The sequence below is a fragment of the Brachionichthys hirsutus genome, chromosome 12 (assembly GCF_040956055.1).
Source record: "Brachionichthys hirsutus isolate HB-005 chromosome 12, CSIRO-AGI_Bhir_v1, whole genome shotgun sequence".
In the NCBI taxonomy this organism is placed as follows: Eukaryota; Metazoa; Chordata; class Actinopteri; order Lophiiformes; family Brachionichthyidae; genus Brachionichthys; species Brachionichthys hirsutus.
In genome coordinates, this window is record NC_090908.1 from 2,543,645 (window position 1) to 2,559,739 (window position 16,095).

At 44.8% G+C, this 16,095-nt stretch overlaps 2 protein-coding genes across 2 annotated transcripts in view; one reads left to right on the forward strand and one right to left on the reverse strand.

Moving 5' to 3' along the window:
- The window catches only part of col4a2 (collagen, type IV, alpha 2), a 38,937-nt gene extending 28,442 nt beyond the window's left edge, over window positions 1-10,495 (forward strand). Inside the window, exons 21-47 of the mRNA XM_068745942.1 lie at window positions 85-236; window positions 321-393; window positions 519-625; window positions 779-962; window positions 1,356-1,400; window positions 1,677-1,751; window positions 1,833-1,931; window positions 2,319-2,540; window positions 2,694-2,855; window positions 2,943-3,113; window positions 3,211-3,354; window positions 3,448-3,570; window positions 3,649-3,830; window positions 4,306-4,369; window positions 4,479-4,553; window positions 4,649-4,756; window positions 4,877-4,984; window positions 5,113-5,184; window positions 5,715-5,840; window positions 6,054-6,170; window positions 6,601-6,762; window positions 7,429-7,527; window positions 7,642-7,788; window positions 7,877-7,993; window positions 8,320-8,511; window positions 8,787-9,073; window positions 9,513-10,495. Coding sequence (XP_068602043.1) covers window positions 85-236; window positions 321-393; window positions 519-625; window positions 779-962; window positions 1,356-1,400; window positions 1,677-1,751; window positions 1,833-1,931; window positions 2,319-2,540; window positions 2,694-2,855; window positions 2,943-3,113; window positions 3,211-3,354; window positions 3,448-3,570; window positions 3,649-3,830; window positions 4,306-4,369; window positions 4,479-4,553; window positions 4,649-4,756; window positions 4,877-4,984; window positions 5,113-5,184; window positions 5,715-5,840; window positions 6,054-6,170; window positions 6,601-6,762; window positions 7,429-7,527; window positions 7,642-7,788; window positions 7,877-7,993; window positions 8,320-8,511; window positions 8,787-9,073; window positions 9,513-9,767 — 3,668 coding nt within the window. The 3' untranslated portion in view covers window positions 9,768-10,495. The remainder of the gene's footprint in view (window positions 1-84; window positions 237-320; window positions 394-518; window positions 626-778; window positions 963-1,355; window positions 1,401-1,676; window positions 1,752-1,832; window positions 1,932-2,318; window positions 2,541-2,693; window positions 2,856-2,942; window positions 3,114-3,210; window positions 3,355-3,447; window positions 3,571-3,648; window positions 3,831-4,305; window positions 4,370-4,478; window positions 4,554-4,648; window positions 4,757-4,876; window positions 4,985-5,112; window positions 5,185-5,714; window positions 5,841-6,053; window positions 6,171-6,600; window positions 6,763-7,428; window positions 7,528-7,641; window positions 7,789-7,876; window positions 7,994-8,319; window positions 8,512-8,786; window positions 9,074-9,512) is intronic.
- A 249-nt stretch (window positions 10,496-10,744) lies between these two features.
- Window positions 10,745-13,617, reverse strand: rab20 (RAB20, member RAS oncogene family). Its single transcript, XM_068745941.1, has 2 exons — window positions 13,319-13,617; window positions 10,745-11,670 (listed from the first exon to the last, which is right to left on the reverse strand). Exons 1-2 carry the CDS (start codon window positions 13,488-13,490, stop codon window positions 11,078-11,080), a joined length of 765 nt encoding a protein of 254 aa, XP_068602042.1. The 5' UTR covers window positions 13,491-13,617; the 3' UTR covers window positions 10,745-11,077.
- Window positions 13,618-16,095: the final 2,478 nt, after the last annotated feature.

Here is a 16,095-nt window from a genome sequence, read left to right on the forward strand (position 1 = left end):
GTTAAATGACAGATAGATAACGTTGGTTTGGTTCTTGCACTCACAAACCATGTTTCTGACCTTTGTAATGCTGTCCACACTTAGGTGACCATGGGGAGTGTGAATGCAGCGTCGTACATTCTAAACAAGGGCCACCTGGCCCTGCTGGTTACCAGGGTGATGATGGGATGACTGGAGAGTTTGGTCGAGAGGGGGATGTTGGAGATCCTGGACCCCGAGGAGAGGATGGATTCCCTGTGAGAATAATGGGCTCAGATCATCTTTGTCGCCTTTTATTCTTTCCTAGTTTCCTCTGACTTGTCTCTGTCTCTGTCTCGCAGGGACCCGATGGTCCCACTGGTGTGTCGGGACCAAAAGGTCAAAAAGGCCGCGAGGGTGTGGCCACAGAGAAAGGTGGAGTGTACCAGGGACCTAAGTGGGCTCCAAAACAGACCAATGACTCCTGATGATTGTGTTTTCTTATGTGTGCTGATGCATGCGTTCCTGTGTTGGCTTTGTACGTCTTTGGGTCACTACAGGATACACTGGAGACACGGGGTCTCCTGGGCAGGATGGTGAGCCCGGAGCACAGGGTGCGCCAGGCTGGACTGGTTTGCCCGGTTTCCCTGGGAGTCACGGTCTTCCAGTGAGTCAGTCTGTCAACGCAGTTGTGACACTTTCACCGTATGGATCTGCTTATTTCAGTGACGTGTGCGCATCATGGTTTAATCTAAAGTAGCATCCTCTTTTTGTGTTTTTTTTGTTTTCTTGAAATGATCGCACTGGCTGATGTCATCAGGGGGACGCCACACCCGGACCACGTGGAGACAAAGGTTCCCAAGGTCTCCCTGGCCGACCCGGTGCAGCTGGGTTTAGGGGCGAGCCAGGTGAAGACCTGTGGGGCATCAAAGGCCAACGTGGATTGCCTGGTGACGACGGCCTTGCAGGCTATGAAGGAGTTCCAGGCACACCTGGGAGCCCAGGTATGAGGCGTCGCTCTCCGAGGCCTGGGCAAGATGCTGCTGCATATTTCTCCTTCAAACTCTTTTCTTTACAACAATTATAACTGTTTTCACTCTGCAAAGTGTGTAATGTTACCTCACCTCTCTCTGCACTCTCTTTTGTAATTTGATGCAGTGCAGCGGAATGAAAATGGATGGCTCCTGATATTTAAAAACAGAACGAAAGCATGAGGAGTGTATTTTGCTGTTATGTACACGTTTCTCTCTGCGCCTGTTATAACCTCGATGCACCGGTTGCATCCCTCAAGCCAGCTGCAGCAAAGCTTGTTTGAGATAATGCTCGTGCTTTTGAATAACTCTTGTTACGAATGCCTCTCTCTTTCATTCTCTCTCTCTCTCAATTGCAACTGAAAGGCGGCTGTAGTCCGACAGGAGATGGAGGACAGGTGGATTTGACAGGTAGCTGGTATAATAAGGTCTTCGCCTTATTGCTCCCTTCCTTCCGTTGTTGTGCTTCGCCTTCATTTTATTTGACTTGTGTGCATGAGGATTTTGGATTGGTGGAAGTTTGAGATTTATCGAAATGAGATGTCAGCTAATGTTACAGTAACAATCTGTTCTGAGGAACAGTCACGCTGGGCAGCAGACAAAAATCACACAAATAGTCATTTCCACAAATACTGTTTTTTATGTAGTCATGACTCCGCCCTAAAGGTTTTGTTGTTTTCCTTGCAGGCCCTTGTGGTTCTATTCCAGGGCCTCCTGGGCCTCCAGGACTTCCAGGTCCTACTGGATTGCCAGGTTTTCCAGGTAAAAAAAGAAAAAAGAATGCTGAATGCTGCTTGGAGAATAGGTGAGCATGTGTATAATCTGTGAATGTGTGAAACACAGGTTTTCCAGGCCATACAGGATTCCAGGGTTCTCTCGGAGTCAATGGAGAGAAAGGAGAAGCAGGAGAACAAGGCATAGGTGGTCAACCTGGACCACCTGGTAAGCAGTGATGAGAAAATACTTACTGGCAAGAGTGCAATACTGTATACGTGATTGATTTAAATAGTTCCTGTAGTCCAGATTATTTTCAATTCAATTCATTTTTATTTCTATCGCACCAGATCATATCAGAAAGTTATCTCAAGACACTTTACCAGTGTAGCAGGAAAAGACAGAAGCCACCTTGTCCCACAAGAGCAATCACTTTGGCAAGGGAGGCAAGGAAAAAGCTCCCTTTAACAGGCAGAAACCTTGAACAGAACCTAAAATGCATAGTGGGCAGAAAGGGTCAAGAAAGAGAGAAGAGAGAATGACAGAGGGAGAGACAGAGACAAGACAGAGTGATGGACACTTTTATTTTATGATCATTAATGTTATCCAATCTAGGGTTTCCAGGTGCCCGTGGTACATTTGGGGTTCCTGGCAGCAAAGGTTCATTGGGAGTTCCGGGATTACCTGGTTTATCCGGCCGGCATGGGGCACAAGGTGAGAAGGGTGATCACGGAGAGATCTTGGGAGCAACTCCAGGATCTCCCGGTGAGCCGGGATTGCCTGGGCTTCCAGGGGATAAAGGTCAGCCTGGCAATGAAGGAGAGCCGGGCTATCCAGGTTAGCCATGCCTTCATGTTGTCACTTATAATGCCCATATTCACATATATAATTTCAGTTTGCATGATTCAATTCCAACAGCTATTATCTTCTCAAGGCGCTTTTTAAAAATAGCAGGTATTTGCTCGTGTTTATATTAATCCACTTTTCCAGGAATGGATGGCATGTTTGGGATCGTCGGCATCAAGGGTGAAAGTGGCCCTGCAGGCTTTCAAGGGGAGGATGGACGGCCTGGACCAGAGGGCGACTACGGCTACCCTGGTGAACGTGGGGATGTAGGTCGCCCCGGTCCACATGGTGACATTGGACAGCCAGGTTAGACAAATACGCACCAATACACTAACACTCACCAATGTCCTTGTTTGTTTTTGACATGTTCTGGCACCTAATCCTGCTCACCAGGTTTGCCTGGAGAGAGGGGAACTGTAGGAGACCCAGGCCCCCCAGGTCCAATCGGATTAAAAGGCTTTCCAGGGGCATTTGGTTATGATGGTGCCATTGGAGAGTCTGGCCCAACAGGTGACCCAGGACCGGCTGGTGTAGCTGGGCAACCAGGACCTTCAGGAATGAAGGGTTTGTTCCTCAGATCTATGCAAATTCCATATTACTAAAGATAATAAGTGAGACATATTTATTTTCTGTAACTTTTCATCATCCCTTTCATTTCCAGGATACAAAGGCTCTCTTGGGATGGCAGGTTTTGAGGGGATCAGGGGTGACAAAGGGGTGAAGGGCTTCGGTGGCCAGACTGGAGAACCTGGAGGGCCCGGCCAGCTTGGGCCCGAAGGAGTGACAGGTGACAAAGGAGATAAAGGTGAGATGGTCTGTAAATTAAGTGGGTCCTAAGTGTGCTGAGACTTAAACACACACTTTATCAATGTGATAAAAATGGTCGTTACCATGACAGGTGACCGTGGCTTGAGAGGCCCCCCTGGGGAAAAGCCTCAGATAGCCCACATAGTCGTTGACATGAAGGGAGCAAAAGGAGACTATGGATTTCCAGGACATCATGGATTTCCTGGGCCAAGAGGCATGTAGCCACAATCTGATTTCCTTCTTACGCTGTTGTCAGACGCTTCACTTCTTGACATCCTTCTCTCTTCCGCAGGCGCTAAGGGATTTCCTGGTGTACCAGGATTTGAAGGATTTCACGGTCTTCCTGGAGACCCCAGCAATGACAAGGGTTACCTCGGAGATCCAGGCGCACAGGGTCTGCCAGGGATGAAAGGAATGCCAGGCCAAACAGGAAGTCGAGGAATTTCTGGTTTTGATGGAATGTCTGGTAGCAAGGTAAGTTAATCGGCCACCTGGGATTCATCCCTTGACTTCTGAGCTTCCATCAGCTCTGCTGGGTTTCAATGTGAGGGTTGTTTTGCTTCATAATCATCACTCTCATTATCTTGCTTTGCCTCGCATAAACGGTGGCTAACAATCGTTTGTGGACTGGAATACGTAATCGGAAGATTTTAAATGAAGACCCGTTAGACTGGTGTCAATATTCCTTAAGTGCTTAAGATGATACTATTAATTCAGGATAAATGACTGGAAAAAACTAAAACCGACATTTGTCTTTTGTTTGTTTTTGTTCCACCTAATCTTGTTCAGGTGGAACAATTTGATCAATACTTTTCCAAATACATGGACTCATTGAATGTCATTTTTCATTCTGCTTCTACTTTGTCTGTGTCATTTGATTATTGTTTATAGCTTCAAAAACAAGTCCAATGCATTTCTTTTTGTTAAATGTCCATTAATGACTTTGCAGGGAATCAAAGGAAGCCCCGGTGCGTACGGCGCACCGGGAGAAAAAGGAAGGGGCGGAGTTCAAGGTGAAAGCACAAATTTAAACTCAACACATGGACATCGACATGCAATAATTAAGTGACCGTGATGAAAACTGTTTCATCAAAATGTTGCACATGTTTTATATGAATACAGGTGAGAGAGGCCCTCGCATAGACCTTCCAGGAGTTACTGGTTTGAGAGGCGAGGACGGTAATCCAGGAGAACCAGGTAGCTCATGTAGCTTCTGTTGCTTCTTCTCTGGTAATGGACAATCAGAAACCGTTCTCCTGACTGACACGTTGTGTTAAATACAAATTTTATAGGTCAGAAAGGATTAATTGGACAAATTGGAGACAGAGGTACGCCTGGATTGAATGGTATTGGCGGGAAAAGGGGCGACTCGGGGGATTTTGGAATAACGGGAACTCCAGGTAAGACACTCCCAGTAACCTCCTTATTGCACACTGTCCAATGAAAGTAGGTCATTTTATCTTGTACTTGATGTTACAGCAGAATAATGATCCGAATAATAACATTTTTGTTCTCTACAGGCACAGATGGGCAGAAGGGAACTCCTGGCATTCAAGGTCAGAAAGGCTTTCCGGGAATTCCTGGAAAAGAGGGACGTGAAGGTTCTCCTGGTTTCCCGGGAAATAAAGGTAACACGATTAGACAGGCCCCCCTTTTTTTTAACTACAAGTACTATCCGAGTTACAACTGAGATTGGTTGATATACTTTGTTTCTGCCATATTACGCCATTAAATCAATGCACATGTGCACACACAGGGTTCGCTGGCTTGAAGGGCCTTTATGGGTTGCATGGACTGAAGGGACAGAAGGGTATCCCCGGAATATCAGGTATTTAATGACATTTCCATAAATCACATCATCTCTCTGTCTACCATTCACAAGAAGAATATAACATGAATGTAATATGTTGAGGGCAGCAGGGTGGCGCAGTGGTAAGCGCTGTTGCCTCACAGCAAGAAGGTCACAGGTTCGAATCAGATTTGGGGAGGAGTTAGCGTGTTCTTCCCGTGTCTGCGTGGGTTCTCTCTGGGTTCTCTCTGGGTTCTCTCTGGGTTTTCTCTGGGTTCTCCGGCTTCCTCCAACCGCCAAAAACATGCAAATGAGTCAAACTGTTGGATATTTTATGTCCATTCGGCTGTACAACAACAGCAGTAATGAATTTAGTTTGTTTTTTCTACTTGAACTCAAGGATGAACGTCTCTCTCTCAAAACACATTTCACTTAAATTTCACACAAAATAGAATAAATGAAGTGTTTGCATGTTATCGTGAAAACGTCTACTTTTTTATGATCCGCATCCAGAAGGTAAGGCGTCTACATATTTCCTGTTATTTAGAGACATGAGTGTATTTAATCAGGTGCAGACACCACTGGGCCAGCTGGGGAACCTGGGGCCAAAGGACCGAGGGGAGAAGACGGCGTCCCAAACGACCAGCCAGGTTATCCTGGTTCAGCTGGTTTGAAAGGCTTCCAGGGACCTCCAGGTCAGCCGTTGTTTTATGCATAAATTAGAGCATCTAAGAAATCTGATGAGCTCTCAATTAAATAATGCTTAATGTTTATATGACATTTGTTTTCTTGCTACCTGCTGATTTATAACTTGGTGCAGTACTAATGTCGCCCATTGGAAAGGAAAGGAAAGTAGAAAGTCAAGCCGATTAGTTACCATCCCCCCAAAAAACATTTCGCTCCAACAGGTTTCCAAGGTCAACCCGGACCGCCAGGATTCCGTGGCCTTCCAGGACCAAATGTGACCACAGACAATCAAGGACTCAGTGGGGATCGTGGTTTTCCAGGACCTAGAGGGTACCAAGGTGTGAAGATTTTAATAAATCCATGACCACAAAACAAATACCATATTCTCTTTGTTATTTTGTCATTTACGAATAGATTGTGCGCGATTTGATCCAGATGTGGCTCGTAATTCAGATCTGGGAAGTTAAAATATTTAGTTTCACCGCATCATTGAAATGGATTTAATTTACTGTATATGTGAAATGAAATATTATAGTTGGTTTAAAAAGTAATAATTGATGAAGCATTGTTATCATTAATTACTGCGGATAAGCACGTAAATGGTTTCAAGAGTTATGTTGGTGGATTCTCATAAATAAAGTTATTAGCTATTTATTTTTGCTAAAATAGTTGCTCAATAGATTTGATCATATTTTTAGCAGATTTCCCAAAACGATTTCACGTTATATACGAATCATATTTATTAACTTTAATTGATTTGTCTATCAGGTTTCCCTGGTGCCAGAGGGTTTTCTGGTGCTAATGGTTCCCCTGGAGAAAATGGTATACCGGGCCTAAATGGATTTCCTGGACTCCCTGGTTGGAAAGGATTCAAAGGGGATCAAGGACCAGTTGGGTACCGGGGGCCGAATGGCATTTCTGGGAAGAAAGGTAAGCAAGGATAAGCATTTTATAACTCGTGTTCAAATTACTTCAGTTCCATCAGTGTCAGGTCAAGTATTTTATAAATCACACACAAAAAAGCATGTGTGTTTTATGGCTGCAGACATTTCGATACTTGGAAGCATTTCAGTCTATTTATGAGTGTTTAAATATATTTTAAATGTTGTTATTATCTATTTATTTATTTTACAATTATTGGGGTTTTGTCTTGGTGAGTTTATCGTACAAAACAAATGTCAGAAAACCCAATACAAATCATTATTAAAATAGAATTAATTAACATTGTGCAATATTCTTAAAATAATCCAAAGATGGCGTGAAGTTCGGAGGTTTGTAGCTTTACGCTCTGCAGAAAGATGGTGATCTCTGTGCACTATGCACCTCAGCATCCATTGACCCCACTCTGTGATTCTACGTGGCTGAGTTTTAGTACTACTAACAGTTGATTGTGGAATATTTAGGAGCCGGGACATTTCACAGCTGGACATGCTGAAATTCGCTGAGCTCCTGAGGGCGTCCTGTTCTGTCATAATATTTATAGAAGTCGTCGGCATGCCTCTGCGATTGATTTCTTTCTTTAAATAATAATAATAATATTGCAGTTGTACCATATTGTGAATAATTTCCCCTTCTATGCTGTTCTTGTTCTTTTAGGGGTGGAAGGAGAACAAGGATTAATGGGAGTTCCTGGTCTGGTTGGTCTGAAGGGAGAAAGAGGCCCATTTGGCCCAAAAGGCAACGCCGGACCTCCAGGTAAGTTACAGACTGAATCTATAGACAGTGTAATAATCACCTGATTTATGCTCATGTGTGTTTTCTTTATTATTTTGTCTTTGCCATTGCGTATTTGATCTTTCTGTACTGCAGGTGTCCGTGGAATCCCAGGCAACCAGGGTTCACCTCCTCTCCCTATCAGAATTCCAGGGGAGAGAGGCCTTCCAGGATCACATGGTATCCAAGGACCAAGGGGGGCTAAGGGGGATCCAGGACCGCACGGCCCTCCTGGAGATTCAGGTTAGTTATAATAACCATAACCTTGCTGTTTAATATCTCAGAGTGAAATGTCCATCTCAGTGACAAACTTCATCTGATGGCTGCACAGGTTTCATTGGACCCATCGGTCTGAAGGGCATGCCTGGGATTAGCGGCACTCCAGGGGTGCCTGGATTCCGTGGAGATTTTGGACAAGTGGGTCACCCAGGTCTGCTGGGCATGGAAGGTACAGTCTAGCACTGTGGGGCAGTTTAGGGTTATGGGATTAAAGACAGGATTAAAGGATTTAAAGTCGGTAATAGTTTGAGTAGGAAACCGTTTACCAAGAGGTTTGTGATTGTTTGTTTTGTGAATGTGGGTTTAGTGAACGAATAAGCGTTGAAAATAGAGGTCCATTCAAAAGAGGAGAATAGAGGTCTTATTACTATGTAATTATCTATTTGTTTGCAGAGGTGTTTATATAAGCACAGTCTGCAGTCAGTGACATTTATCTATCACTGCCACTTAGTTCATTTTACATAGAACAATAGTTCCTTCTTAATCCCTCAATAGGTCACCGTGGCAACCCTGGTGTCCCTGGGTTGCCTGGCATGCCTGGTCGCAGCGTCAGCGTGGGTTACCTGCTGGTGAAGCACAGCCAATCCGAGCAGAAGCCCATGTGTCCTGTGGGAATGTCCAAGCTGTGGGACGGCTACAGTATGCTGTACCTGGAGGGCCAGGAAAAGGCCCACAACCAGGATCTGGGTAAGTTAAATCAGGTGGTTCGGGTGTGTTGATAACATAACCGCATTCTGGAGGTTACAAATATATCTTATGACAAATAATCAAATAATGCTGCAAGCATTATCAGGACATTTAGCAGCGAGTTAGACATAGTCCTGTACAAATTTGATTTTTAAATGTCTATTTTAATTTGTGTTACGTAATGTCTTTTATTTAATCGAGTAAAGAAGCTCTTTAAACAGTTTGTGTATTGAATGTAGCAAATGATCGAGTTTCAAATGACGAATCATTTTCAGGTTTGGCTGGCTCCTGCCTCCCGAGGTTCAGCGCCATGCCCTTCTTGTACTGCAACCCAGGAGACATTTGTTACTACGCCAGCAGGAATGATAAGTCTTACTGGCTGTCTACGACTGCTCCTCTTCCCATGATGCCCGTCGAAGAGGAAGGCATCAAGCCGTACATCAGCCGCTGCTCAGTTTGTGAAGCTCCGTCCGTTGCTATCGCGGTCCACAGCCAGGATATCACCATCCCACAGTGTCCCGCGGGCTGGCGCAGCCTGTGGATCGGCTACTCCTTCCTCATGGTGGGGGCTGTGTTATTCGTTACAGACTAATTAAATAGCATCAGGAGCCATGACAACTCATTTTGATTTCATTTTTAATTGAAAGAACGTGTTTCCCACCTCATTTGACTGCAATGAATGGAAAAAAATATATTGTTGTGTTATTTTTCAGATATTATTTTATTTAGTTTTAAACTTGATCTCTATTTTTTTTTAATTTGGACTATATTATATCTCATTGTAAAAAAAAAATCTTAAGGACTTCATGCCATTTATTACGGTGCTGATCAAATATTTTTAATTACCTCTCTGTATTTTTCATTCTCATATATTATACTTTAATAGCTTCAGCTATGACTAATGAGATCAAAGTTGACAAAGTGAATTCATTCATTCAGTCTACGGAACTTGTCCCGGCTTCGCCCGTTAGCTCATCTTTCCTCCATCTTTGTCTCCACAGCACACAGCAGCAGGAAATGAAGGCGGGGGTCAGTCGTTGTCATCGCCTGGTTCCTGCCTGGAAGATTTCCGCACATCGCCATTCATCGAGTGCAACGGTGCCAAAGGGACGTGCCACTACTTTGCTAACAAACACAGCTTCTGGTTGACCACCGTGCAGCAGGCGTTCAACGCGCAGCCGGCCTCAGAGACGGTCAAAGCGGGAGAGATCCTGGCTCGCATCAGCCGCTGCCAGGTCTGCATGAAGAACTTGTGAAAGTAATACAGACTCGCTTCTCTCTGCCCATGTAGTAAAACAAACTGGTTTAGATGAAGGTAAAAGGAAAACTCCTCCCGAGTGGCTCAGACATGCAACAAATGGGTGATGAGCTTAAAATGTCCCACTGGAGGTGAAAGAAACACGTTACGGGAAACCAGGTGTTTTTGTTTTTAATGTGGATTGGTGCTTATTGTTTAACTTATTACCTCAGCTACTATGACACGTTAACCTTAGACTACAGCTCAACCAAAGGCGCCTGTGTGCATGCACTGCTTCTGTTTATCTAGCCGTCGACGTCTTTAAAGCCTTTAACTCTACTTCTCAGCGAACTAAAGAGCGGATCGTCAGCAGAATTATCCCGAACCTTATCTATTGCTACCAGAAACCTTGTTCCAACGGGACTTTCCTATCTGGTGGCTTTATGCATTTATCAGCTACTGCCAAACTGTCTAACCCTTTTGCTTCTCTTACACCATGTGTTCACCACAATGCACTGACTCCCTGTATTTATATCAGTTGAATGAACTTGAGCCCTTTCCCTGAAGCGTTTAGATCTTATCCAACACTGCCCCAAGAAAACAAGACACAGAAAGCCTGCCTTGGATCAATAGTATATCCCCGCTTTGACCACTGGTCTTAGGTTAGTGTTTAACACGTTAGAAAGGAGTTCGTGATCATCTGCATACCCTCGTTTGGAAATAAACCATTTAATCAGACAAGAAATATACTGACAGCCTTTGTTTTTATTGTAACAGAATTATGCTTATTTTCTTAACACGTTTGTGGATTCATTTAGTTGTAAAGATTAAACATTTGTGTTATACTCCTGACTGTGTTGCATTAGTTTCATGAGCTCATCTCAAACAGACCAAACAGCTGGCAAAATATAAATCTTTATTATGAAAGCACAGTCATAAATGCAATTGGAACTCTCACTATTTACACTCGTCGAGTTTCCAAATGTGTCATTTAAAATAGAAAATAGGCAAGTCTAAAAGAAAACTGTGATTAACGGGACCATTAAAATAGAACTAGGATATACAGTGCAGTGCGGCACCCACCGAACGACCAGTGCGGTTAAAGCGTGACATCCAGTGGTTCGACTCGTGGAGATTCTGCCCACGGAATGATAAAGCAACAGAATGAAATGCATATTTTTGTTACTGTGTGCTACCAAGAGGAAAGGTCATTGATGCCACGAGGTCACGACCAAGGCAAGTAGTTCAAACCGTTTCCACTCGGATCGTTGACTATCCTGCAGATTGTCCGTCATTAAAAACAAGTCCCTCCTCCATCCTCTGCAGATTCTAGCAACAGGAAGATCTGCCCCGCTTGTTATTACCTCCCCTACATTCCTCCAGGTCAACTGTAGGAGACCCCTGGTTCTCGTTTCTCTTCCGGATGATGGATGGCAGCACCAGGTCGAACAATGACTCGAACAACGTTTCCACGTTGTAGCCCGTCTTGGCACTCGTCTCAAAGCACATTTTCTCTGCAGGCAGGCTCCCCTTTTCCTCCAGACCCTTGTACCGCAGTATTCTCCCATAAAAGGCCACTGCATCCTCAGGGGCAACTTGCTTGCGCAGCATCACCCCATAGTGGTATCCCGGGGAGGCTAGGGGTGTGGGGCCGGCAGATTTCACCCGTGGCTCGGTCCTCGCCTCTTCATTTGGGTCCGACGCGGCGTCCAACGCCTCAGACAGGCCGGCTTTAAGGTCTGTGAGATCAGCCTTGTTGCCGACAAGCGCGTAAATGCAGTCGTGGTTAGCGGTGTCAGTCAGGGACAGGAAGCGCTCCTCCAGCTCAGCGAGACTCTGCCAGTTTGTGACATCATAGATAAGGATGACAGCCGCTGCACCGCGACAGTACATGGAACCCAAGCCATGGAACTGCTCACGGCCTGAGGAGACAGAGACAAGCCGGGTGTAAGCGATCTGCAGCGGGGACAGATGAACGCGCTTAAACACTGATGATGTTGGAGCAGAGCATCGAACGCAGACAGAAGTCGAGCAAGTCTGGAAAAAACAGAAGTGAGTTTCTGAAATGAGCAGGATTCTTGAGGAAACATTCTGTGTTCAGGTTATTCACTCAAAGACGGAAAAAATATTGTTTTAAAGGCAAATGAAAACTCAAACTCAAAATAATTATTGCTTCTGTCAATGACGCCGGAATCACATGTAGCTGAGATAACGTGCATTCAAACTCGGGATCAGGGTCCCGATCCGATCACGTGATTCTGAATCAGACTACGGTTTCTGGAAAGTACCAATGAGTGAGTGAGGTTGCATTAAAGGAGGGGGGGGGGAGGGGGGGGGCTCACGCCTTCCTGTCTCAGGCCTGTCATGTGACTAAGAGGAACAGGGTGGACGCTTTTTCAAAGGAATTTGAAAGTTAACAGCCTGCCAGGCCTATTATCTGCTGGATGGCTGCCTGTTCCAGATATCTGAAGGACTTCCACGCTCCAGAACTACGACCCTTCTATGTAACAATGACCTTGAATGACTCGGTGCTGCGTATTCCTCTACCGCACCCACAAATAAAATGAATGCATGCTGCGTTCAGAAGTCATGAAAGTTGGGAAACACACAGGAAATGATTCCGTGGTAACACAAACAGCATTTCTTTATCTCTATGGCTCACCAATTCAGTTCACTGAAGTATGTATTTGTGTATTCGCGGTCACACTAAAGTAAACTGGTCCTGCGTATACCGTCGTCCACACAAATGAGCAGTATTCTCGTTTTGTGCCACCAAAACAATACAAATACTATGCGACGTTCTACTGACAGCCACTTGAAGACCGACCAGCCAGCCATAGTAACGAAGCAGTACTTAAAATGAGTATGTAGTTAATTTAGGGCTTCAAAAGTAGGTCGGAGGTGGCGAGTGTGCGTCAGAATTACAGCGGAAGTGCTCAGACGACAAAGGGTTTGGAAGGGTCAGATTATTCCAGTGTTGAGCAATGTAGCGCAAGACAGAACACACACACGCACACACACACACACACACACACACACACACACACACACGCACACACACAAACTATCATTTATTTAGTGCTAATCTGCGTCAAAGATCCTAATTAGTTTTAATCATAGTCAAAACTACTTTGTGAGGAGTTTGCATGTTCTCCCCGTGTCTGCGTCGGTTCTCTGGCTTCCTCCCACAACCAAAAACATGCAAATTAGGTGACCTGGTTACACTAAATTGTCCATAGCTGTGTGTGTGCGTGTGTGTGTGTGTGTGTGCGTGTGTGTGTGTGCGGCCCCGCGATGACCTGGCGGCTTGTCCGGGGTGTGCCCCGCCTCTCGCCCATCGACTGCTGGGATAGGCTCCAGCACGACCCGCGACCCGGTAACAAACATGTTACTTGTTGCTACTAAAATGAAAATATAACTTTATTAGCAAAACAAAACAAAACCTCGTTTGCAGCCTGAAGTCTAAAGATTGTGTGGTCACGTGACGGTGATTGCCTCAGCTGGCGGGGTCACGCGCTCGAAGGTAAACACAACAACAGAAGAAAGCGGAAGCGGTGAGGTTCGCGTTACCGGCTGTGTCCCATATGGAGATGTTGTAGGGCCCCCACTGCTTGAAGAAAAACGCCCCTCCGACGGTGCTGACGGCGTCTTTGAACCTCTTCTCCGTGTACCTGTGGAGCAGCGACGTCTTCCCCACGTTCATGTCCCCCAGGAGTACTATCTTGACGTCGGGCTTCTTCATCTGGGCTGCCGCTGGATCCGGAGCGGCTCCGGTGAGCTTTTAGCTTTATCGTTAACGGAAATCAGGCCGAGCTCGGAGAATCAGCTCCTCTGACGGGCCTCATTTTAGAAACGAAAGTTAACTGGTAGCGCCGTTACTGACCGGGGGGGGGGAGTCATCTCCGGTCTGGGGCTGAAGTTCAGAAAGTAACTTTGACGAAACAGGAAGTAGGTGGGAGGAGCCTCGTAGCCGAACAGGAAGTAGGGGGAGGAGCCTCGCGGGAGTTTTAGCCCAGAGTTTGTAATTCAGGTTCAATTACTCGTCGAGGTGTGTCCTGTCCGGCGGAAGTGTTTTTTGTTATTTTTATTTCATTTAGTAATAATACAAATTGTATGTTCTTTTCTTTAAAAATAAAATAAAATAATTGTTTATTTGGAAAAGCACAAGATACAGAACGTCTCCTCTGGTTACAATTCACTGTCCACATCAGAATTGTGGATAAAACACCTTCAAATGCTAATCCAGGTTTTTAGTAGGTGAACAAAACAAGTGTAATAACAGGTGGATGGGGGTGGGGGGGGGGGGTCACGAGAGAGAGAAAAAACAAACAAAACACACATCAAGGTGAGTATGTTTCCATAAACAAAAACAGAAATGTATGTCATGACAATTATGTCAACTATTTCAATTTACAGAGATGACAGGTTTTACATATTCTGTCCATTTTGACCAGATCCTGAAAAAAGATTCCCTTTGGCCTTTGGGTGAAAGACTTCTCCAGCATGTAAATGAAACCCGTCTGTGTTTGTTATCCTGTTTTCTATTGTCGGTGCTTCAGGCCTTAACCAGTTTCTCGTGATAGTCTTTTTGCTTTGACAGCAGTTTTTTTTATCTTCTTTTCTATGCGGAGTATTTATGTCCTCCCCGTGTCTGTGCGGGTTGTTTCCGGCTTCCTCCCACCTCCAAAAACATGCAACTTAGATAAACTGGTCACTCCAAATGGTCCGTAGGTGGTTTCTGGCTATGTGTGACCCCGCCATGCGCAGTCTAAAGGTTGGTGAGTTATCTTTCTGACAGACAAACAAACGGCGGCGATTACATGACCTCGGCGGATGTAAAAATGGATGGCCGGATAAATGTATGTAAAGCAAAAAACGTGCATTGGAATTCTTGTACTTGATCTAGAGTCACAAAGTACAATGTTAGGAAAAGTAAATCACTGGACAATAGTTGTTATTTACCAGAACAACTTCCAATTATATTTGAAACCAAAGGGACGACATGTGTCTCCCGATGACTTGGTAAGTTTTTATAGAAGCGTTGGAATCAGCTGAGATAGAGGATGGGATACATATGGTTTTAATTAGTATTCTATTTAGCATAATGAAATGTTGATGTTGTACTTGCCTAGTTTCTGAATGACATCACACTTGTGGAATGACCAGCGATATGACCAGGCCTCGCTGAAGCTCTGCAGGGTCACTGCTGTCTCAGCAACAACTCTAAGCAGCTTTAATTGACGATTGGGTTGCTATTTTGGGAATAACGTCCTAAAGGGTTGTGCCACTCCATGAGGAGGAGGATTACTGCCGCAGTCAATGGTACTGGAGGATACACTGATTAATGATTTCGTAAAATGTTGTATACTACATTTGTAGTATGAGAAATGTATGTTGCTCATATTTTCAGTGTTGGTTTATTTGTGTCCTTTTTTTTTACTGATTCATTTTGGATAATTAATAAAATATGGGTTGTTATTTTCATATAACACAAATTACCCAAACTCACACTACTACTGCACTACTTAATCAATGATTAAAAAACTTAAACTTAAACTCTTGTCACACATCCAGTTGTCTCTCTGAGGACAAAGGGTGAAATATTAAACATTTATTATCATCAGTGGTGCAGTACTGCACTTATGAAGATAATATAGCTATTACCTTGCATTTATCAAGACAATATCTGCTGTAAATACTATTCTGTACTACTGGGTATTATATAGTTGGTTTTAGTTTTATTTGAATGAAATCGGACGCCAGTGACCTCACGCCCCTCGCTTTCTTTAAAAGAGGCACAGTTCAGAAATACTACACAGTAATAACAGTTTTGTCTCGGTACTCCCTTTTTGCTGACAGTTCTCTATTGTCCGAGGTAGCTCAAAGGCACCATGAGCGTTTCTTCCTGTGCCGCCGCGCTGGGTTGCGGGTTCGGCTTCCTCGTGACCAGGATCATTCGTGCCCAGTTGTCAGTATTGAAGCGCACTTCCTCTCTAGGTAAGAGGGACTTTGTACAACTCGAGCCGAAGCTCCGTTTGGTTTCTGCTTTTAAAGCAAAGAATGACATCATGCGGATTCAGGCGTTCGCGTTCTGCTTTGCCACAGTCGTCGCCACGTTGGTCTGTCTGAATGTGAGAGGTACAGTGAACGCAACGCCTCGTTAGCGACGCCGTGAGGAGAGCTACGTGTCCGTGATGTGCTAGCTAGCGCGTTGCTAATCTACCCGCGTTGGTCGAGGGAGTTCACGGCTATAAATTCACCGTTGCGTAATATGAGGGACTTTAGGACACCGCGGACGAGTTCATTGGGCGGAGGACCAGGCGGGGAAAGGTGAAGTTGCCCCACGG

Coding starts and splice junctions, on each gene's coding strand:
- rab20 (XM_068745941.1), bottom strand. CDS start 13,490: ATGAAGAAGCCCGACGTCAAGATAGTACTCCTGGGGGACATGAACGTG. Junction 11,671..13,318: donor CTCCATATGGGACACAGCCG/GTAACGCGAACC, acceptor CTGTCTCCTCAG/GCCGTGAGCAGTTCCATGGC.